The 23,830-nt window shown below is 34.6% G+C and overlaps 1 protein-coding gene across 2 annotated transcripts in view; it reads left to right on the plus strand.

Moving 5' to 3' along the window:
• LOC124532301 (phosphatidylinositol 4-kinase beta) overlaps positions 1–21,667 on the plus strand; it is a 30,313-nt gene extending 8,646 nt beyond the window's left edge. The window contains exons 1-10 of one of the 2 annotated variants that reach the window (XM_047107142.1): positions 7,486–7,721; positions 7,801–8,692; positions 11,881–12,081; positions 13,263–13,529; positions 14,031–14,210; positions 17,305–17,538; positions 19,259–19,437; positions 20,004–20,115; positions 20,219–20,360; positions 21,402–21,667. In XM_047107142.1, the coding sequence (XP_046963098.1) occupies positions 7,666–7,721; positions 7,801–8,692; positions 11,881–12,081; positions 13,263–13,529; positions 14,031–14,210; positions 17,305–17,538; positions 19,259–19,437; positions 20,004–20,115; positions 20,219–20,360; positions 21,402–21,583 (2,445 nt within the window). In that variant the 5' untranslated portion in view covers positions 7,486–7,665 and the 3' untranslated portion in view covers positions 21,584–21,667. Of the gene's footprint in view, positions 1–7,485; positions 7,722–7,800; positions 8,693–11,880; positions 12,082–13,262; positions 13,530–14,030; positions 14,211–17,304; positions 17,539–19,258; positions 19,438–20,003; positions 20,116–20,218; positions 20,361–21,401 lie in introns of those variants that run through there. The other variant, XM_047107140.1, reaches the window with a different exon arrangement.
• Positions 21,668–23,830: the final 2,163 nt, after the last annotated feature.

Raw genomic sequence — 23,830 nt, forward strand, 5'->3', positions numbered from 1 at the left:
CGTGACTTGCAGTTATTTGGTTTATAACCAATGAAATTACGTTGATAATACAATAATTTAAAGAGTACTCGAAAAGTGAGCTTCCTTCCATTTAACTGATAGGCAATTTGGTTTCTTCGTGCGAAGACAATGGAACGTAAAAAGCCGCTGCCATGCGTGACGGAAGAATAATTATGAATAACGACGAGGGTCAGGACAACCGGGTAGCCAGTCGATAACTCATGCCCTTAAAACTTAACTATCCCGATGTTTGTTTTGTACAAAAGCAATACGCCTTAACTTTATTGGTTTACTCTAAGAGATTAACAAGGCTTTCAAATGTCTAATGTTTGCGCATAAATTTATGAAAAAAGCCCCAAAAACTTAACGAGTAGCCAAAACCAATCATTACTTGTCTTTGCTTTTAATGATTTATTTATCAAAAACTGGTTTCAAACACTTCGCTCACTTCCAACAAGGACAGGTGGATACATTCTCCAATTCAGATTTTAAGTACTCGATACATACATTCATTTCTTAACCAAATTCACAAGATAAATTTTGTAGATTCGTAGTTTTTTCTTTTGAGTTTAATTTAGTATTAAATGTTGTAGTTACGAATTGTCTAACTATATTTATATGACAAATGTAATTTTATTGAAAGACAGAAAATAAATGGATGGACTCTAGTTTATTTAAAATAAACCTTTCGGAGGCTGGTATTAAGACATATTTTTATAAATCTTTAAACGTCTTAGAACAAAAATCTCTACATATTAAACATTATTAGCCATAAATAAAATTTTAACAAAAAGAAAAACCGACTTCAAACAAAACACTATTTTAAAACAAATGAATATGCACGAAAAAGTAATAAAAATAATTGCGTATTCAACATATTTTTTAGAGTCTTCCTAAGTTAAATGAAATGAAAAATATTAGACTACTTAAAAGTCGATTAACGATTATATCATGTAGTTATAATTATTGGTATATTTGGAGCCGGTGTCAGCCATGGTGCCCTTGCCCCAACAATCAAAAGAAAGAAGCGATACGAGCCCCTTGATTGATCCAGTATATTATTGTGTAAAAGGTAATTTGTAAAAAACATATTTGTTAAAGTATTCTCGTATTTTTTTTTTGATAGATATACTGTAGGGTTTTATTGGCTGACACCGACTCCAAATATAACAATAATTATAACTACATGATATAATCGTTAATCGACTTTTAAGTAGTCTAATATTTTTCATTTCATTTAACTTAGGAAGACTCTAAAAAATATGTTGAATACGCAATTATTTTTATTACTTTTTCGTGCATATTCATTTGTTTTAAAATAGTGTTTTGTTTGAAGTCGGTTTTTCTTTTTGTTAAAATTTTATTTATTTTTTGATTTTAAGTGAAGCTGATGTTGACTAACTAATTTTTTTTAATATGGATAGATTAAGCGTTCCGTTTATATGAGTCAGAAACTACTTCGAGGACAATTTCAAAGGAAACTTGCGAATAAAGCAAAAATAGACTTTCGAAAATGCAGATTTAATACGTCACGCGGCGTAAACTACAAGGATCCCTCGAAAGAGCTGTAATCGAACTCAGCAAAAAAACTTTGAAAAAGACCAACTATATTTCGTACATCATATGACATCACATCACATACACAAAATTTGATTAGATAGTAAGAAATTCTGCCCCATATCGCACCCTAACTGCGAGCCGTATAGGAGTTCCATCACTACATAGTATAAAACAAAGTCGCTTTCTCTGTCCCTATATCTTTAAATCTACGCAACGGATTTTGATGCGGTTTTTTTTAAAAGATAGTGTGATTCAAGGGGAAGGTTTGTGTATATAATACATGAACAATATAGTAAAGAAACACTGATAATTTTAGAAGTTTTCGATGTGATGTCGTATATAAACAAATTCTGTAGTATATTTAGTATCAGTATTGCACCCGTGCGAAGCCGGGGTGTGTAGCTAGTTGATTATAATATTCGACTATGATAATTACATAAACATAACCACATTACGGAAGGTGACTCAAATATCCAAATAACCTATAAATAAAAGATTCGACCGAGTATCGCTAACGTGCTCCTCAGAATTGTTCCGTTCCCTTCCGTTCCGTTACTTTGTCATGGATCCTGTGCTCAGAACCTTACCAAACTTTCACCAAATTACCCTTGTAGTATATATTTTATAATAAAAAAAGAATTATCAAAATTGGTTAACGTGATTTTCAGTTATTCACCTATTTGTCGCGCATATACATAATGCAAATTTAAGATTTATGTTGTTTTCACATGGATACCATCATCGGAAAAAAAAAAAAAAAAATGGGACCCCACGGGAAGCACTACCTTTCAAACAAAAAAAAAAATTATCAAAATCGGTCCACCCAGTGAAAAGTTATGAGGTAACAAACATAAAAAAAAAAAAAAAAAAAAAAAAAAAAAAAAAAAAAAAAAAAAAAAAATACAGACGAATTGATAACCTCCTCCGTTTGGAAGTCGGTTGAAAATGGTCCCTTTTATTTCATTACAAATTCTTCTAAAGAAAACTTTGTAATGCTATTTGAAATCGTGGCTTATTGCGAGTTGTTTAGAGTGGTTAAAGCCACAAGGGACGTAGTATCTTAGTTTCCATGGGTAGTGGCGTGTAAGAAATATTTATTATTTATTAAGTGATAAATTCGAATGGCAATCAAGTGTCCTTTCTATTCGCCTTTTGTCTGCCCGTATTAAATAAATAAAAATCTATGCTGTATGAACATCTGTGTACAACCTTTTTTTTTTTTACATACTATTGACATGATGCTACGAGCCAACTCCGCATCTGCGATGGCATGCTGCGAGTCCCATACTGCGACAGATGGTTTTAAGACTAACCAATCAGCTTTGTACGTAACGACAGCTGCACTATCCTTATACCTGATTCCAATAACCACTTTACAAAATGTTATTGAATGAAGTATAAAATATTGACTGAAAAAATGTATTATGACATATATATGATTCTGCTGAATTTAGGTAGAGCTCTATTGTAATAGTAAATAACAATTACTTGGCTGACGTTAACGTAATACGTGTAGACTATTTTGCCAGACGAGTCTTGTTTTAGTTGGCGAAGATTCGACAAAAATCGACGCTATATCTACTAGCCATAACTCCCTTTATGTTACTATTTGGTTACATTCTAAGCAATGTGACCTTGAGGAGCAACCAAGTGGAGTGTAGCAAGTAGGTAATTATTACATTTTCATCATTTTTTATCTAGTAAATAGTGGTCTTATCGATTTCAACAAGGTAAAGAACTCTGTGTCCTGCATTCTATCCCATTTATTTATTATCATCGGTAAATGACATAATGAGATGTACAGGTGTCCCAAGTAAAACGGTCTTTAAACAAGTACAGAACCTTTCTTTTTTTTACTAGTTTTAAATTCCTATTTTAATAACAAAAATTTACATTTTCCTTAACAATAAACGTGCCATTGGAAATTAAATGATTTTTGATAGGACCAACAAAAATTAAATTGTCGTGGAACATTTTTTAAGTGTATTGCCATTTGCTGAAAATAAGGCACATTAATTAGTTACAATTTTATTTATCTGCCGTCTTATTTAAATAAAGCTAAGACGCCAAACGATATTTTCATACACCACAATATCAGTACATCAATCAAGTTTTTGTATTACATTTTATCCATAGTTCCGTGTAACCTATTTTATTTCAACATCGTGTATGCCAACCGCTTTTGAGTTTATTACTCTTTGGGGTTAATGTCTGTATCTGCAAAGAAATCTGTAATATTATAGTTTCATATTAATTCTACCATAAATTTTTACCCGTCAAAGTTTTCCAAAGAATGAAACCTCGATAGATTTTATCAACGAATATAAACATTTAACAATGTCGACGAGGTCGTAGTCGTTTGAGGTTTGAGAAAACGACAAAGTATAAGTCCTTTGATGAATCATGGTGCCTAGTAATTTTGTCGGTCAAAATGTAGGCGGACTAGTATAAGTGTTTATTTTAAATGTTGAGGTCATTGTTAATGTCCTACAGCTTTTAATTATTATATATGTTTTAATTGTATTTACACTGTACGGAGTTATGTATGGTATGAAACAAAGTCGGTTATCGTCCTCTGTACGCTTAGATAAAAAAACACACATCGGATTCGCGGTTTTCATCAATAAAGAGAGACATTCAAGAGGAAGTATTATATGTTTATTGCATGTTACCACTGTGAAAAGTAGAGAATTTCAATTTCATAAGCGACAAAAACCCTGGAATTTATATTTTTAGGTTTGGTTTTAAATCAAATTCCTTTACATAAACCCTTATTTTACCTGTGTGAATGGACCCCCGGATCAAGTAGCTAGTAGTAAATTAATATAAGAATTACACATTTCGCTTTGATACGTTACTTGTAAGTTAGAGTGAAAGTTAAATTTAACATTTCTTTTGTCCGTTATAACCAATAAAATATGATATCATTATTAATAAAAATTACAAACCGAAATGTAGAGGTTTTGTTAAAAATCGTTGAGGATTGGCAAAAATAATAAGTAACATCAATTTATTTATCGATTTTTTTTAAATAACTGTGTTGTTTGTTGACAATAGAGCAGTGTCAATGAAGCCGTACGACAGACGGTGGTACCGTTAATAAGTGGAATGGGCTTAGCTATTTATTAGATTACGTACCCGCATGCTCACTTTGGACAATATAACCATTATTACGTGTATGCATTGACTGATGTATCTCTAATAAATCAGCTGTTTATTTTATTTTTTTAATTTAAATATTACTAACTAACGATTTATTGATGGCCTTTATATCAATTACCTTAAGTAACTGAACATTTATTTAATAACACTATTCAGTGGAAAGTTAGTGAGATACTTTTTTTTAGTTTATTTACGGACAAATTAATAATCTGCTTGTCATAGAACTTTCACATTATACTAGTATATTATATTATAATGAGGTTATATTATATTGAGGAATATATTATATTGAGGTTCACACATATTATATAAAATGTTTACACGTGTATACGTATTAATATCAATGTTAGCGGCCCAGGAAACGTGCCCAGAAAAATTGAGATAATTTAGTAATACTAAACGTTGGTTTTATTGCTTTTTTTATACATTGTTGATATGAACACTTTTATCAATAACTTTGTCAATAAAATTCATTGTTATTATGTTGCGGAAGAATTTTTAAATATTTTCGTAACAATGGAGATATATTGGAGCGATATATTAAAAATACGTATTTTATAATACAATGCATATATACATACACGGTATTGTCGTTCTTAGTACGAAAGTATATTTGAAATCTTACGAAAGTTTCGCGCTACGGTCCAGAAGCGTTTGAGAGTATACTTTTGCAATCTTTTACATTATTAGCAAATAGTATACTCGTCGCATATTAATCTGATCATATGATGCAGTAGGTACTGTACGAGTGTATAGACATGCCGTTGAGTAATATTAAATTTACAGGTGACATAATTTTATTATAGTGTATGTATGACATTGTGTACGATCAAAAGTATTTGAATATACGATAACACGAACATATAAATCAAATATAAAATAGAACCTATTTTATATTTGATTTATATGAAGTGCGTAATAGATGCTTATAATATATGTGCACGCCACCAATATAAGTTTAAGATAATAACATCATTTTTAAACCTTTATATTAGATTATAGAAGTAATGTATTTTGTTACGTAAAATATTTGCAATGAGAATTTCATTCAGAGATCATACAGTTTTCTAAATAATATTTGAGGAAGTTGCTTGTTTTATGGAATACTATGTATAATTTAATATTCCTCGTCAATAAGAAAGCGAGTATAGAACGCGAAGTAACACGGCAAGGTTGAAAGAGTCGTTTACTTTCGCGCTTCGTTCACGATTTTTAAGCTGGAGATACATACAGATATAATTTTTGACCGACTTCACTATGTATAGATAAGTGAAAACAGAAACCACCCGAGTCCAAAGTCACATAGCTACTACTAAATAGGTATTGTAATTTTCTTTTTTATTACTATTATATTATGTTAATGTTACCAAAGTATATTTTGTACTTTATATTGTTAATAATAAAATGAAGATATTTCTGTAAATATCTTCATTTCTACAAATTATTTATAGATCTGTATCTATAAATAATTTGCAGGAAGTACTCAATTCTGATTACTGATTATATATATCTAACAATACTCTTTTATTATAATTTAAAATTGCAAACGTCAAAACATCACCTAAACTATAGTTAATATGCATCATGATATTTCGTATTATAAAAGTGATTTTGATGTCAGTAAGTGTAAACTGTTAGGAGTATGCTGTTGGCACAGATGTTGAATGTAAACAATACTCTTAATAGAAATTATTATAGCGAATGTTAAGGTTAAGTGGTGTCCCATTTATATGAATAACATCTATTTAAATTCCAATCACTCGTGATCTTAGAACAATATTTTGTCTTTATTATTAACTATTTGTTTTCATACAACCGTTCTCTTTAGAAATTAGTAGGTCGAAGTTTTGATTTCTAAAGATTCGTACTTCTTTTTATGTAAATTGTGTTTCAAATCGTACATATGAATACGTCACCCCTTTTCATCCCAACTCCCGTCACTGTGGAATCTGACATTCAACACATAATATGTTCAAGTAAATATATAAGTAAAGCTTTAATAAAAAAGCGAATGTAATGCTATGTATATTTAATACTTTTAAGTTGACCATTACATATATGGATGGAAATAGGACATATGTTAAAAGGCATGCTACATTTGGCCCATGTACGATAACGGTCTAAAAATAACGATGTTAATTCGCTTCCTACACAGGCTCGAATGGAACGTTCGCTTATTAGCTTGCATGAAACCTGTACTTCCTCTGATTAGTAACTAAGACTAAAATATTTAAGTGGTGATCAAATCAGGGGCCGTCACATCCCTTTTCCTCTCCGTATGCTGTTAGCAAACTTCCTCAAGTTAAACGTAATAATCATGCTGTGTAAACTTTTATTAATTATTATAATTGTCAATGCCAATTTGTCATTGACATTCATAGCACTGCAAATGAAACGGTAAAAGGAACTATGTTTATCACATATAGAATACAAATCAAAATACCTTGTTATTTAAAAGTACTACTTGTAAATTAATGTTTGTACTACTAGTAATTATATATGTATACCTATATATATTTAATTAATAAAATAATAATTTATTAACAGAGAATGACTTATATCAATAACATTAATAAGTTCATAGTTACTTAATTAAATATGAAGTAATTAATTGGAAGATATTTGATGAATGAATATGAATAAGATCTTGGTCCAGTATTTCGTTAAATGTCCAGTCGCGTTCTAGCTGCGTAATCGAGGTGATCCTTATTGGACTGGTATGCGGTGCGTTGTGTCTACTGCCTACAAAACTACGATTGCGTAAAACAGTTTACCGTGCACTCACGAAGTTGTTGGACGTGTGTTAGCACTATACAGTGTTTAATTATGTGCTACAGAACATTTCAAACAATGACTTTATTAAATACTATGTGCAGAGTTTTGTGATATAAATGATCTGGTTTAAATTATAGTGTTACTTGTTTTTAATATTAAGCTGAAAAAATGGTTAGAAAAATTATAGTAGTAGGAATTCGTCAGTATGAAGATCCATTTGATATGTACGTTTAAAATTACAGAGATAATTTTAAAATAATATGACGTGCTCCTTTTCTAACAATTGTTTCTTTTTGCCCATAGACATGTGACGGGCGCGAACGGGCCGCCGGCGGGATGCGGCCACCAGAGGAACAGATCTCTGGATTCTGTTTTACAAAGGATACCGGAAGATATGACACCGACGTCGCCGGACGGTGCACCGCTTCGAATATCGTGCGAAGCGCCTGCGCCAAGGCTCGCACTACCACCCGAAGTTCCCACGGGGTCCGATGACTCTGGCATTCATACTCCGCCAGACGGAAATGACGAAGAAAGACCTCAACCTCCTGCTGCTGCCAGATCAAGAGAAAGTCTCGATTCGGGCAATCCAGAAGAAACAGAGAAACCTCCGGATCCGCCCGATACGGTTAGCGAACCACCAGCTGCGACTTGTAGTGCTACTGAAACGGCAAAAAACAAAGACTTTCTCCTACGACTTTTTGAGAGTAAACTGTTTGATATGAGTATGGCTATAACGTATCTTTTCAACTCTAAAGAACCAGGTGTGCAAACCTACCTAGCTAACAAATTGTTCTCATTCCCACACGAAGATGTAGACTTTTACCTCCCACAATTAGCTACAATGTACATTGAAATGGGAGATGTAGCAGACGTTTTACGACCATATTTGGTGTATCGGTGTAAACAAAGTGCACAGTTTTCCCTTCGATTAGCGTGGTTATTAACAGCGTTTAGTGGAGACGCAAAGCGGTCGAGAGCGACGAAGTTAAAAGACTCTATTCTAGCGGAGGAAATCAGGCCGGCTGCACGGAGAGGTCATCACAGATCGCAATCTGATGCCTCTGCGTTGAGGCTAGCTACGCCATCAGGAAGGCATTTGGGGGACCTCGCCTCTGGCCGTGCCTTTGAAAATGGTTGTCTCTGCGGCGAGCAATGTTCATGCGGGGCGCCAAGGTTAGAGCCTCAAACAAAGGTAAATACATATTTTATTACATTAATTATTATTGACATTCACAAACATGTTTTATATAAATCCCCACCATTTATACGAAAATTTTACTGGCAACTTTTTTCTTCAATATCTCATCATATTCATATAAATAGGTATATAAATCAAAGCACTTATTATTTAGTGATATAAAATATTAAGGATTAATTTTAATAAGAAATTCATAGAAGTCTATTTAAGATATTCGAAAGAGAACTTAAACACTTTCCGAACATAATTAAGGTAAATTTTATAGGCAAATCATTCATGAGAGGACTATGAATGGACTAGGCTTGAAATGAAAATTTTCAAAAATTCTTTACGTTGCGAACGGACTAACTATCTTCAATTTCTATTCAATTGGACCTATAATTTCTGAGATTTCGTGATGTACCAATGGTATAGTAAATCTTTATAAGTATAGATTTATCGACATTATATGTAGTGATTACAATGGTGTACGTTAAAGATTCGTAATATTTGGAACACGCGTCACTCATATTGATTATGTTACTTGCCCCAGATATATTAAATGTTTCAATCGCTATATATCGTCGTCTATCGTTATAATATACATTCAAATACACTTAAATAAATTACTGAATGATGTTATATCTTATAATCTTTCTATGTAAAACAAGTAATTATTTACGAACTATTACTATTACCAAATGAATTACATTTACATAATAATTACCCTTACATAATAAATCATGCACTCTATTATATCGTCTACAAATATCGATCCAATATTCGATATTTGAATAGAAGTATTTATTATTTCCATTTTATATCATTTTGTGTAAATTTTGGATTCTACTTTAAAAATGTCGTAGTCAGAAATTAAATAATAATCAATCCATGATTTAACAGTATAAATAAAAGAATTTAACTATTGATAACAATAACGGTTGCCACAATAGTTTGACACTATTATGATTACTTTCTGCACAATATTTTGTTTACAATTGATCACCGAGATGATGAAACCTTGGACACAAAAGAAAATACGAAATAATTTTAACATACGTTTATGTCGCTGTTTTTTATACTTATTTAAATTTTAAAAACGTCCGAACGATTGTCATTATTTTGTCGGAAACGGTAATTGCTATGAAAGGGCTATCCGGTTCGTATTAAGAATCAAAATGTTTTCCTTTTCCGTATTATGCGCTAATTACCTAAATGCAGAAGCAATTAGCTTAAAAAAATTAATTCAAGTTATTTTTAAAAGTCATACAAGATAAATTATAATACGTCTGGAATTTTATATCTTATGAAAGTTTTAAGTGTGACTCCGTTTTTAAAGAGCTGTGGACAAGCAGCTGTGTAGGTGACGTCAAATGTGCGAACAATATGGTTATATTTGTAAATGTTTCGTATAATTTAAACCATTGAACAAATCAAAACTACACGATGTTCTTTACATTCTAAAACATACATTAATAGCAATATCAACTTTATCTCTTTGCTAGGAATTATTAAACTTAGCAATAATTTAAAAAAAGAGTTTCCTAAAATACATTTGCTAAAGATAACTTACAGACTCTTTTTTTTTAGTAAGCGAAGGCTCGGATAAAATGGGATTTTATAAATAACGCTTAAGAATCTAAGCATTAAAGTGAAAATTTCGATACCATTTAGCTTAGAATAATTTAAGAACAATTAAAAAAAGCAAAATGTAATAAAATTTGCTTTTTAAAAAAAAAATTATTGTGAATTTACATCGTTTAAGAGACTGTTAATTTTATATTATGATATTTGTAAATCTTGTCCGTTAGTATTTCTGTCCTTCATAGAGACACTAGATGCTATAAAAAAATGCATACGGTATTAAAGTATATCAAGTCTAACGCTTACAACTTTCATACGAACACGAATACATTCCCTTATATTTTACTATACTTGAAAACGTCGAATGAAAAAATTCATTACGTTTTTGGAATGCAATAACACACAATAACTGCGTACGTACGCGTCTTTGTTTTATGCAAACCATAACATAAGTGTTATCAATTTACAAGTACTCTGTTTCAATTTATAATATTATCTGCATAATAAATTAGTCATGACAAAGAGTCAATTTTTAATCAAAGCGTGAAAGTGAGAATAACACTACAACATGTTCTCAAAAAAAAGAGTATTTCTCATCAATACAATGACATTAATACAGCTATTACTAGGTAGTAGGGCTAAGTCCATGCCTGTCTCCGTTGGCACTACCTACTCTTCATATTTCTAAAGACTAACAGCAGTACTTACTACTGTTGTCTTTTGGTTTTGAGGATGAGTTAGATAATGTTATTAGAGCTACAAGGGACATAATATCTTAGTTCCCAAAGTTGTTGACGCATTGCAATATGTGCATAATACATTTTTCAGTATCGGTGTCTATCGGTGATGATAATTTAACTTGAGGTGGCCAAATTGCAAGACTGCTTATCTACATTAAATAAAAGTAATGTAATAGATGGTTACAAAGTTCGTTTCATCGTTTCCTCGACATTCTCTTTATTAAATTTTTGAATAGAACACCAATAAAGCTCTATAGTTACGTTAACAAATTATCATTATTAATAATTATGTCACTCGAGACTTTAAGGCGGTGGACAAACAACGAAAGAAAAAAATCATTATTCGACGTTGAGTAACGTTGTATAACTAATGCAATATGTCGTGATTTAGATTTTAAATAATAGATATAAATTTACATTGTTGTTAAAAACATTTTATGTAACATACAACTTATAATAGACAAGAGTTTAAGATATCTTAATATATGAATGCATAGTTTTTATCTTGTTAGCTAATAATAATCAATTTAAAGTTCCTTGCTGGACATAAAGCGATTTTTGTGTAGTCATTTATTTCGACCAGTTTTAAGACATCATGACAAAAATATGTAATGATGAATACTACAATATGTAAGGGGGGGTCAAAGAACAACGGATACCTCTGCAATTTATTATTAATTATTAATTCAAGTTTTAATATTATGTATCAGACATTTAAATGAGTCATAACAATATCAAGTGTTCATAAATGCAGATTAGTCAAAGGTAAACAAGCGATAATTAAACGACTTGAGTAACGAGTCTTTAGCGACATAATCAATAGGGCTTACTTATCTGATGAACTTTTATAATACAACGAGCACGTGTTTTTATTTTCAGTTTCTCACAGCTCTCACGAACATTGGCCGACAGCTTGCCACGGTCGCCGACAAAGAACGACGGAACGGTCGTCTTCGAGCCGAGTTGGCCACTTTAGACCTTAACCTGCCAGCTCGAGTCTGGCTACCTCTGCATCAGAAATCTCACTACGTCTTGAGAATACCGTCTCACGCCGCTGCTGTTCTCAATAGCAAAGATAAGGTATTTTCTATCGTAGACTGAAGTCTATATGTATTTATTCCTATTCTTAATAATATAGTGATATTAAAGAAAAGGTATATTTAAATTATGAATTTTAGAATTAAGTTACTATTTAAAATTATAATTAATAATGCAATCAGAAGACATTCACTTTCTTATTCCTTAAATATTCTACTTAATTAGCATTAAAACTATTCGGAAACAGTTTATAGTAAGAAGAAATGTTAAGGTATCTTTGATTATTTTTTTATTAAATTCAATGGAAATCGCGTAACGCCGAAGCCCTTTTTCGTTACACATACATTTATAAACGTTTTCTTTATATTAAACGCCATGAAAATATTGGATGTGGTTTCTAGTGTCTTTCATAGAGAATTTACATTTACACAAACAAAATGCGCGGCATTAATATTTGCAAATTGATTAATTATCATAAGTAATGTATTGATGTCAGCAGCATCTGTCGTTATTTACTTTTTTATTTAATTTGTTCGCAATATGAACAATTCAACAATATGTTTCATGTTTTAATTACGAATTAAAATAAGCGGTTTTTTAACAAAATTAAAGTTAATTTTTATTATGGAACTGTGGATCGCATTTGTTTCCGAAGATTTTCAAAGACTTAATATAACGTGACTGTATAATTAATTCGATTTACGTAAGTTTTCGAAATTTCACTTCTGGAAGTGGGTGAAAATCTACATGTATAAATTCATTCGTATTTATTATTCATTGCAATATACAAACATTTTTTATAAGAAAAATATAAATTTTCACAACAATAGATGTACATTGTACAACCATGTCATTCTTTGTTAGAATTGAAGGGCCTCCTATCTCAACCAATTTTCGTAAGAATAGACTCAAGGAATCTTTGCTGAGTGGTTCTCACAATAATCAATTGCGCTCACGTGAATGCTTAACCTACGTTGTGTTAGTATGAGGAATTAATTAATTAGCAAAAGGATTCCCAGGGAAGGTTAGCCACAGGAAGGATGTAAAAGTATGTCAACAAACTCTGCCTCTGCGGTTTAAACATGTGTCGTCGGATAAAAGTTATGTTGACTAGTATGATCGTCGTTATATAAAAATCTATTTTGTTGAGTTAGCCGTCGAAAGACAAAATATCCTACATTTACATTAAAAACGAAACGCTTCATGAACCTCTTTTTTCACAGGCTCCATATATAATGTATGTTGAAGTGCTGGAGACTGAAGGGCATGAACCTCTCCCGCCCCGCCTGTTGCCGCCCGCTCCCCCCGCGCCGCACTCCCCTCCGATCAGACATACAAAGAGCGAGGAGAATCTCGTGCCGGAGTGGCCGGCGCTCTCGCTGTACTCTGCGCTCGATGACGTCGACGCGGGCGACTGCTGGAGCCACGACGACGAGGAGCTCAGCACGCAGTACGCCGCTAAACCACCGGCGCCCGATTGCTTATCGCAAGTATGACAACAACAACAACAACAACAACAGCCACTGCTGGGCTAAAGGCCGCCTCTCCCTTTGAGGAGAAGGTTTGGAACATATTCCACCACGCTTTTCCAATGCGGGTTGGTGGAATACACATGTGGCAGAATTTCTATGATATTTGTCACATGCAGGTTTCCTCACGATGTTTTCCTTCACCGCTGAGCACGAGATGAATTATAAAGACAAATTAAGCACATGAATCATCGGTGCTTGCCTGGGTTTGAACCCGCAATCATTGGTTAAGATGCACGCGTTCTAACCACTGGGCAAGTATGACACCGTAGCTTTATGTCATAAACACACTGAGTTCAAAGACTATATAGAAATCGCATAGAAACAAATTCGTATTCGTTTCGTTTGCGCAGCTCAAGAATAGCATCACGAAGAACAATAGGTCAATAATGGTTGAGACACACACACACACACGAATACACTACATATAATACAATACACACACAGTAAATATTGTCGCAGGTGTCGGCGTTGTCGGCGCTGTCGGTGACGTCAGCGCAGTCGACGTCGTCGTGCGGCTCGCGCGAGTCGCTGGCGGTGGGCGCGGGCGAGGTGCGGCGCCGCCTGGCCGACGCGACCGCCGCGCCGCCGCCCAACGCCTTCCGCCACGACCCCGCCGACCCCTCCGCCCTCGCGCTCAAGGTACTCTACCCCACCAGCCAGGGGTACCATAAACGACCCCGCCGACCCCTCCGCCCTCGCGCTCAAGGTAATGTTCCCTATCAACCCGGGGTACCATAAACGACCCCGCCGACCCCTCCGCACTCGCGCTCAAGGTACTGTTCCCCACCAACCAGGGGTACCATAAACGACCCCGCCGACCCCTCCGCCCTCGCGCTCAAGGTACTGTTCCCCACCAACCCGGGGTACCATAAACGACCCCGCCGACCCCTCCGCCCTCGCGCTCAAGGTACTGTTCCCCACCAACCCGGGGTACCATAAACGACCCCGCCGACCCCTCCGCACTCGCGCTCAAGGTACTGTTCCCCACCAACCAGGGGTACCATAAACGACCCCGCCGACCCCTCCGCACTCGCGCTCAAGGTACTGTTCCCCACCAACCAGGGGTACCATAAACGACCCCGCCGACCCCTCCGCACTCGCGCTCAAGGTACTCTACCCCACCAGCCAGGGTGTACCATAAACACTTAACAAGCTGTAAATCGAAATAAAACTAGTTTTAACGGATGTAGACTGTAGTCTACCCGTGACCACGAACGCTGTAAAGTGCTCGAAACGACGGGATGTTAAAAATAATTAATATACGCGATTCAAATCCGGTTAAAACTAGTTTTATTTCAATATATAATAATCGCTTGAATTTCAATCTGGTTTTAGGGGTAACATTCAATAGAAGTTGGCCTAACTGCAGCTCATTGACTAGTTTCTATAAAAGTGGTTTCTAGTGTTTTTATGTGCGCTTAAACTATGTGCATATTTTAAGATTAATATGTGTCGGGTTCATTAAGAATACTTATCATAAATTAACCTGGACCTCATATCAATTAGAAAGTAGTTTCAATTATATCTTAAATATTTAACTTACTCAACATTGATGCTTAATTTTCTTATACTTCGTCAGTAACCGCATACCGAACAAATTAGGTACTACCTACAGTATGTACTGAGGTAAGACTGTGCCCCTCGTGGTCTGAAATTACAGAAAAACATAAATAATAATAATAGTATAATTATTTACGTAAGAAATGAGAATGTTATCTTATCTTACAGAATAATATTATCTGTAATTAAATTTAACATTGGATAAAAGGTTTTAATAACTTGATGATTCATTACAATTGTCAAACTAAATACTACTCACACAAACGCACGATCACACAAACACAAGTACGTACATACATTTTACATTTAATTAGACTAAAACAATGCTCCCGTTAATTACAAATATTTTCTCACATATATTTGAAAACTAGAATGCTATAGATAGTTACAAGGCCAAAACCAACCACCGAGAGTTAGGTATTTACTGAATGAATACAAGCGTCTTCGAGATAAGGCTGACGCCGGATGCTTCACGCTTCGTAGCTCGACGAATTGAATATCTTATAGTCGTTTGTCATGACTGACTCTCAACGCACAACCAACTATTGAGTCTTAAGAGCTGAAATTTTGAATATCGATTATTATATATTTTACTTTATAAAACTATGTTATAAATTTTATCTCTCCGCGGTACTTTGAGGGGGAAATTGGAAAGGCTAACTTTCGTATTACTTGGTGGTAGGGCTTTGTGCAAGTCCGTCTGCGTAGGTACCACCCATTCATCAGTTATCCTACCGCCAAATAACAGTACTCGAAATTGTTGTGTTCCGGTTTGAAGGGTGAGTGAGCCAGTGTAACTACAGGCACAAGGGAGATAACAACTTAACTCCCAAGGTTGGTGGCACATTGACGATGTAAGGAATAGTTAATATTTCTTACAGCGTCATTGCTTATGGGTGATGGTGACCACTTACCATCAGGTGGCCCATATCGTCCGCCAACCTATAACATAAAAAAAAACTTTACGTGTACGATGCTCGGGACGGACAGCCAGTATAGAACACATTTTAAGATTAATATCATACTTATATATAAACTAGTTTTGTTATATTTATGATAATTGTACCGTCTCTATGTATATATCAAAAGGTTAGATACCGACCAAGAAAGTATATATTTCAAAAATCGAATGAAACTTATAAATTATTTAAGGTTATTATTAGAGATTGGATTATCCCATTCACACTTATCAATTCACTACGTCGTTCTCGCGATTGCTAGCAAACGAACACTGTTTAAAATCAGATAGATATGTTCAATTTAAATTACATTATGTACTCGTAAATAGCAAATGATTCTACCAGTAAAACTTGAATGTATGAATGATAAAGTTTATTTTAACTACTGTCATCTTTGAAAGTGTATATAAATTAGATTATTTCGTAAGCTAACGACTTAATTATATGGTATAAATCGATATTTGTAAAACGGGGAAACCACAATCTAGCAAGCATTAGTCACGAATCAATCCCGTAGGGCGAGCTTACACGCGATGCGACTGTTTGCAATAATACATTATCATTGCAGAATATTAATCATTGTTTAAAAATATCAATTAAATATTGTACAATTACGCAATTAAACTTGCTGTAATCGTTTTCAACGATTAAATGGTATATTGTTAATAGAACTGTTGAACATTATTATCTGATAATAATTGGTATAAAGTAATTTTCGTTTATTTCTTCAGAGTTTACTCTCACGCAATAAAGGACGACCTCCATGGTCGAGTGGTGTGTACACCGGTTTTCATGGATACGCCACTCTGAGGTCCCGGGTTCGATTCCCGGCCGAGTCGATGTAGATTACCATTAGTATTCTATGTTGTCTTGGGTCTGGGTGTTTGTGGTACCGTCGTTACTTCTGATTTCCATAACACAAGTGCTTCAGCTACTTACATTGGGATCAGAGTAATGTATGTGATGTTGTCTCATATTTATTTATTTATTTATTAAAAAAAATATACAATTAATCCTCACTAAGTTCCATTTGGTTTTCATTTCGGGATTGATTGATTGATTGATACCGTTGATTACTATAATAGCTATATAATTATAATAGAACATATTTTCAAGATGGGAAGGTTTTAATTTTATACAATATGTAGTAATGACTTACTCTAACGCAGTCGAAGAGGATTATGGTCAGTCATAAATACGATCGTTCGGTACAGGAATCGTGGGAGAGCAAGCTGGCGCGCATGCGCTCGATATCGCCGTACGGCTCGCTGGGCGGCTGGCGGCTGCTGGGCTGCATCGTGAAGGTGGGCGACGACCTGCGCCAGGAGATGCTGGCCGCGCAGCTGCTGCGGCGCCTGCAGGCCGTCTGGGAGCTGGAGCGCGTGCCGCTGCGCCTGCGCCCCTACGAGATCCTGTGCCTCGACCGCGAGAGCGGACTCATCCAGCCGGTACTGACTTTGACTCCTACACCTATACCCAGCCCGGCAAAAAAGTCCATTCATTGGTACTGCTTTTGCCTCCTACACTTGTCTCCAGCCCGGCTACCAGTTCATTCATTGGTACTGCTTTTGCCTCCTACACTTGTTTCCAGCCCGGCTACCAGTTCATTCATTGGTACTGCTTTTGCCTCCTACACTTGTCTCCAGCCCGGCTACCAGTCCATTCATTGCTAGGTTCAGACTTATAAAAAATATGCAAAAGTATTTATTACTTCGAGATTTAAACGTCAACATTATTTTTTCAATTATGTTATATACTTTAATAAAATACGTATTAGGTTTAAATAAATCTTATCGCGATCTCATTTAACGTTCAAACATGAGTTCAGCGCGTGCCCACCTCGCGTCGTCGAATGAGAGTTTTATTAATCAATATTATTTAGCTAGATTCAGTTTATATAATAATTTACTTGATAGTTTCAATGAAGCATTCAGCTTGACCTTTATAGACGCGGATAAACTCGCACGTGATACGATTAAAACTATTACTCAAGAGTTGAACGAAAGTGTCACACGACGGGAAATATTTTAAATAAACGCAATGCTGGTTTTATTAGTAATTTTAAATATCATACGTGGGTTGTTGCCCACTTTACGTGACCCACTATGTATGAGCACGTAATGAGTGTGGTTATTCGACGTTCTTAAAATGTCTACATGAAACCTACTTGATGTTTGTATCCAATCTATTCTAACCACAAGGGGATAAAAGTTAAACAAACAACATTCGACGCCGAACTGACGCGTTAGTTAGAGCTTGAATAATCTATGATATAAATAATGGATATGATAAAAATGTCGTATGTTCTATACGACATAAATATATGTCGAAGAAACTTTCATCGGATCTTTGAAAGAATAAAGTGGATATAAGTAGCTTAGTGCTATATTATGAATACAGATAAGTCAATAGCGATTGATAGTTCAAAATAACCCTGAGTTATTACCAAATCGCGCGGTATACGTTAATCTAAGGAATATTTATCTTTATTTCTTTTCCGATTGTATCTAGGATACTCTGACCAACTCAAACGGCACATGGTAATGCATTGGTTTATTGTTCATATAGACTACAAAGATAATGTATCCTGCACGGATACACATACATATCAACAACCACATCTGTTTGATATTTATTATTATTATAATCAAGTATTTCAAATTTAATAACATACAAAAATTCAGGTCGATCAGAGGTATGGGCTTTTCGGAACTACACCCATGTTTTTGCTAAATTCAAACGCGTACAAGGTCGTGGGCACAGCTAGTTTAAAAAATATAATAAATTATTCTCTGTATAGATACTAAGAATCTTAGTAAATATATAAAAGTAACAATTAGTAACTCCTGCTCTTCTTTATGAGTTTTGGAGCTTTTACGCTGTTACAATGCAGGATGGATACACACGTGGAAGATTTTCATCCGACACATGCAAACTATGTGATGTTTCCTTACGATCTGTGGTGTGGTGTGTCTCTATTTGTGGGCGCAATTTACGACTTGAAGCCACATTTTTAAGCCACAGTAATCTCAACTATTAAATATATACAATAATCTGAATTTTCGGAAAATGGATGATAATTTGACATACAATCTATCTCTGGTAAGCTGAGCTTTCCCCAACGTCTCAAGTGCTTGTTTATTAATCAATAACATTTCACATGTCTAGGTGCTGAATTCAGTGTCACTGCATCAGATAAAAAAGCAATCGGGCAAAACTCTTCGTGCGTGGCTGGAACTGGAGCACGGGCCGCCCAACAGCGAGGGCTTCCTGCGAGCACAGAAGAACTTCGTGCAGTCCGCTGCCGCATACGCTCTCACCAGCTACCTCTTACAACTGAAAGATAGGTAAGCGACCCTTATATATTCACTTTGGAAGTTAGTTTGAATATTAGGCAATGATAATCTAATAACAAAATGTTAATTTTGCATACATTCTAGTCTTCATTGACTAACTTAGTTTTGCTAATGTTATGAATATATGTCGAAGTATAACTAGAATTTATTAGAAAAAAACAAATGTTTAATAATAATACCAAATAGATAACATTTTGTGTGTCCATTTGAAAGTAACAAAATTAAATTTATTCGTTTGAGTATATTTGTAACGGATCTTTTAGAAACAAACATCGGTTCAGAACTGATTTTCTTTGAGGGGTGATAGCAAAATAGAGATCTTATTATTGTTTTATTAGAAAATTAATCTGCTTAACAATTTTTTTAGCGACTGAATTTCTTATGCAATGCAATGCAATTAAAGGTTTTTCAACACTTTTAGAGGGTAACATTGGACATGAAAGTTTGATGATCAGAAGTTTATCTCTTTTCAATGTTTGAAATAAGGGAATCGATATATTGGTTTATATTTGTGTAAAAGTGGATAGTGTGATCTAATTTTGTATATTATTTTTCAGACACAATGGGAACATTTTATTGGACAGTGCAGGGCACATCATTCACATAGACTTTGGATTTATCTTCTCCATATCACCGAAAAACTTAGGTTTTGAAAGTTCTCCCTTTAAGGTAAATTCAATATTAAAATATCATATTTATGTAGCGCTTGTAAATTTGATTTTTTCTTATAAAATTGAGAATATTTAATGAAAATATTTACTTTTTTTTTCAGCTGACGAGCGAGTTTGTCGAAGTGATGGACGGCGAGAGTTCGGACATGTTCGCGTACTTCAAGATTCTCATCCTGCGCGGTCTCATCGCGGCGCGCAAGCACTGCGACCAGATCATACATCTTGTCGACGTTATGCGGATGGGTGCGTTCATGTTTAGAATATTATACTTTTTTTATCTCGATAAGTATTTAATGAAACTAAAAGTCCAAAGTATAAAATTACGGATCTTATGCATGTATATGATCCCTTAAGGCTCGCGCAAACTATAGCCGCGGCGGGCCTCAACGCATCGCATTGCAAAATTGCGCCAAAGCATATAGCAGGCGCATCGGGTCGCACCGCAACCTAATATCTTATAATCAGTCAGGTTTTGGCAATCTAAGAAGATGGATAGTTCTGACGAAGAGCTTTTTTTATTCAATATGTTGTTTTATGATTCCGCCTATCTCTTCCCATATGATTCCTTCTCTTCTACATCATCATATTTGGGATGTTGTAGGTCGTACAATTCCTTGTACTGTTCTACTAAAGAAAATAATAAACTTTAGTACTATAAAAAAATACCAGAAAAAATATTGTTGATGATTCGGTTTCTGTTTTATTAATTATTTTTATTAATTAATTATGGTAATTTACGAACAGCACTCATTCAGCCGTCTAATTGTTGCGTCTGCTAACTCACACTGAGACGGGCCGCATTGCAACGCATAACATCGCCGCAAAAATACGCCTGGCTAGTGATGCGCCAATGCGTTGCGATGCGGCCCGTTGCGGCCAGCCCGAGGTGTGCGGTAGCCCATACAAAATATATGAAACTGATTCAGGAGAATTTTTGTTATGCGTTGCGGCCCGCCTCGGTGTGCGCCTATCTTTAAGGACACTCAAATCTTGCATTAGCGTAGTAAACGATAAAAAAAGATAAGAAAATTAGGAACATTCTCTCAATATGCAAATATACACCGAACCCTTTGACTAACTAATTTCGTTAGCTATGACAGACCGTAAAGAAAATCTTCAAAGCAACACCTGATAGATAGATTTAGAATATGTATGTATCCATTTTAGGTAGAAAAGGTTCCAAAACGAACACTATTTTTATTTTATAAAAGACAAATGTTATTCACTGATCATCTGATGACTGTTTCAATTGAGAAGCAATAGTGATGTTCTGTGTTGTGGCAGGCGGGCAGCTGGCGTGCCTGCGCAGCAGCAGCGCGGTGTCGGCGTTCCGCGCGCGCTTCCACCTGGGCCGCACGGAGCCGCAGCTGCGCGCGCTCGTCGACCGCCTCGTGCGCGACGCGCTGCACTCGCTCAGCACGCGCCTCTACGACAACTACCAGTACTACACCAACGGCATCCTATAGCGCCGACCTACCGCTTGCTCCGTGGCATTCTCTCATATCAAATCGCAGTGCTGACCGACTCGCTATACTCAAACTCAAATATCTTTATTCAATATAGAAGCATTACACTTTCTTATTGATGGTCAATTGAAAAACTACCACCGGTTCGGAAACAATTACCAGTACTACACCAACGGCATCCTATAGCGCCGCCCTATCCTTTACTCCGTGCCATTCTCTCGTTATATCAAATCGCAGTGCTGACCGACTCGCTATACTCAAACTCAAACTCAAATATCTTTAAATAAAACTAATTATAACGGATGAATCGCGTATATTAATTATTTTGAAACATCCCGACGTTTCGAGCACTTTGCAGTGTTCGTGGTCACGGGTAGACCACGCGATTAATCCGTTATAATTAGTTTTATTTAAATGTGTAATAATCGCGAAAATTTAAGTCAAATATCTTTATTCAATATAGAAGCATTACACTTTCTTATTGATGGTCAATTGAAACACTACCACCGGTTCGGAAAGAAAATACCCTGACCTGAGAAGAACCGGCGAAAGAAACTCAGCGGGTTTGAAGTCGAGTCGTTATGTCCAATAATTAGTTTTTTTTCCCCTTGTAAAATACTCTTCAGTATATTTTAATAATTCAACATGCTTCGGTTAAAAGAATTAATGAAAAATTTCGTCACTACCAAGAAAATTATCAAACTCGATTTCATGCATAATCTGATGATGTCGCGTAAAAATGAATGAATAAAATTTCGAAGAGATGGTGACTTGAGTTTCTTGTTAACTATATTAAAAACTATAGCTCCATCCAAAATGTACACGAATTGTTTTTGATGTCAAATCCATCTATAATCTATCATAAAATCAGTAAATATTAAAAAGGAAAAATGTAAAAGAAATGTTGAAAAATATTATATAAATATTTCAACAGCAAGTCCTTGAAAATGTTGTTACTAAATTTATTACATCTTCGGAACGAACTATTATAATAAAAAGTATGACGTGTAATAAGCGTGGTTTAAAGAGTAATGTATGGTTAATGGAAGAATAATAGGATATAAATTATCGAATCTATAATAAAATTCTAATATTTGCCCTGTCAAGTTATACTTAAAATAGATTTGTATTAGGTTCATATGCAAGAGTCTGTAAATTAGCCTTTAATTTTTATTATTGTATCATGTAAAGAATTATTTTAATGGGACTAGAATATTCGTTGTATTTATTTACGTCTAAATGACGTTGCAGATTTTTTTAATTTTAGTGCCATACCCTCCTGAGACCGAACAATCAGAATGGTATGCGAAGACTTATCAGATATAACTTATCATGATAGACATCACACTGTTACTTCTAGAGAAAGTACATTTGTAGCGGACACTTTCGTAAAATATATTTATTTTTGCAAAATATTCTTTAAACAAATATTGTTCGTAATTCCAATATTTTCAAATAGAGATTTTTTTTAGGTTATATTTATTTTTGAACATGTAGGTTAACATAACATTTTTTCGCTCAATATTGAAAAACGGAAACACACTTTGTCCCGTCCATTATAGTAACTAGAATTTCACATAGCACTTATATGAGCATGAACAAGTAAATATTGAAACAACTCAAAATGTTCAAGAAATGTTACGAAAATCTTCACTGGCTAGTTTTCTCGGTCTATGTCCACTATATTGCATATAAATTGAAACTTGAAAATGTAAATATTAAGAGATCGATAATTTTTGCAATGAGAAGACTGATTGTTTCACGGATGAAAAGAGGTTAGATTTAGGTTCTATATTGAAATAAATTTAAGTTTTAACATGTACATATGAAATTGTTTTTGAATAAATTACGAATGTGATTTCCAAAGTTGTTCGCAGACAATCGCCAAAATGTCGATAAGAGAAAGCATGATCTAGTTAGTAAACTATTATTATTAATAATAATAAATGAATTTATTGTTGATTAGATAGGTATGCTAAAACACCAAACCGTGTACTAATACCATTGTATTTTGACTGGAAAATGTAAAATAGGGTTCGTTTTTCTGTCGTGCTAGAGTTTTAATAGCAAATTTAATACCTGAATATCGAGGTAATCGATAATTTTAAATTATCAAAAGTGTGGGGATATTCATAATGTCAGTGATATTTTTTAACTCCGTCAAATTGGGTACTTTTGAAACATTCACAATCACAACATTTCTGATTCTTCTGGTGTGTACTTTCCGAATTGACACTACATAGCAAA

Source organism: Vanessa cardui, chromosome 9 (assembly GCF_905220365.1).
Source record: "Vanessa cardui chromosome 9, ilVanCard2.1, whole genome shotgun sequence".
Taxonomy (NCBI): Eukaryota; Metazoa; Arthropoda; class Insecta; order Lepidoptera; family Nymphalidae; genus Vanessa; species Vanessa cardui.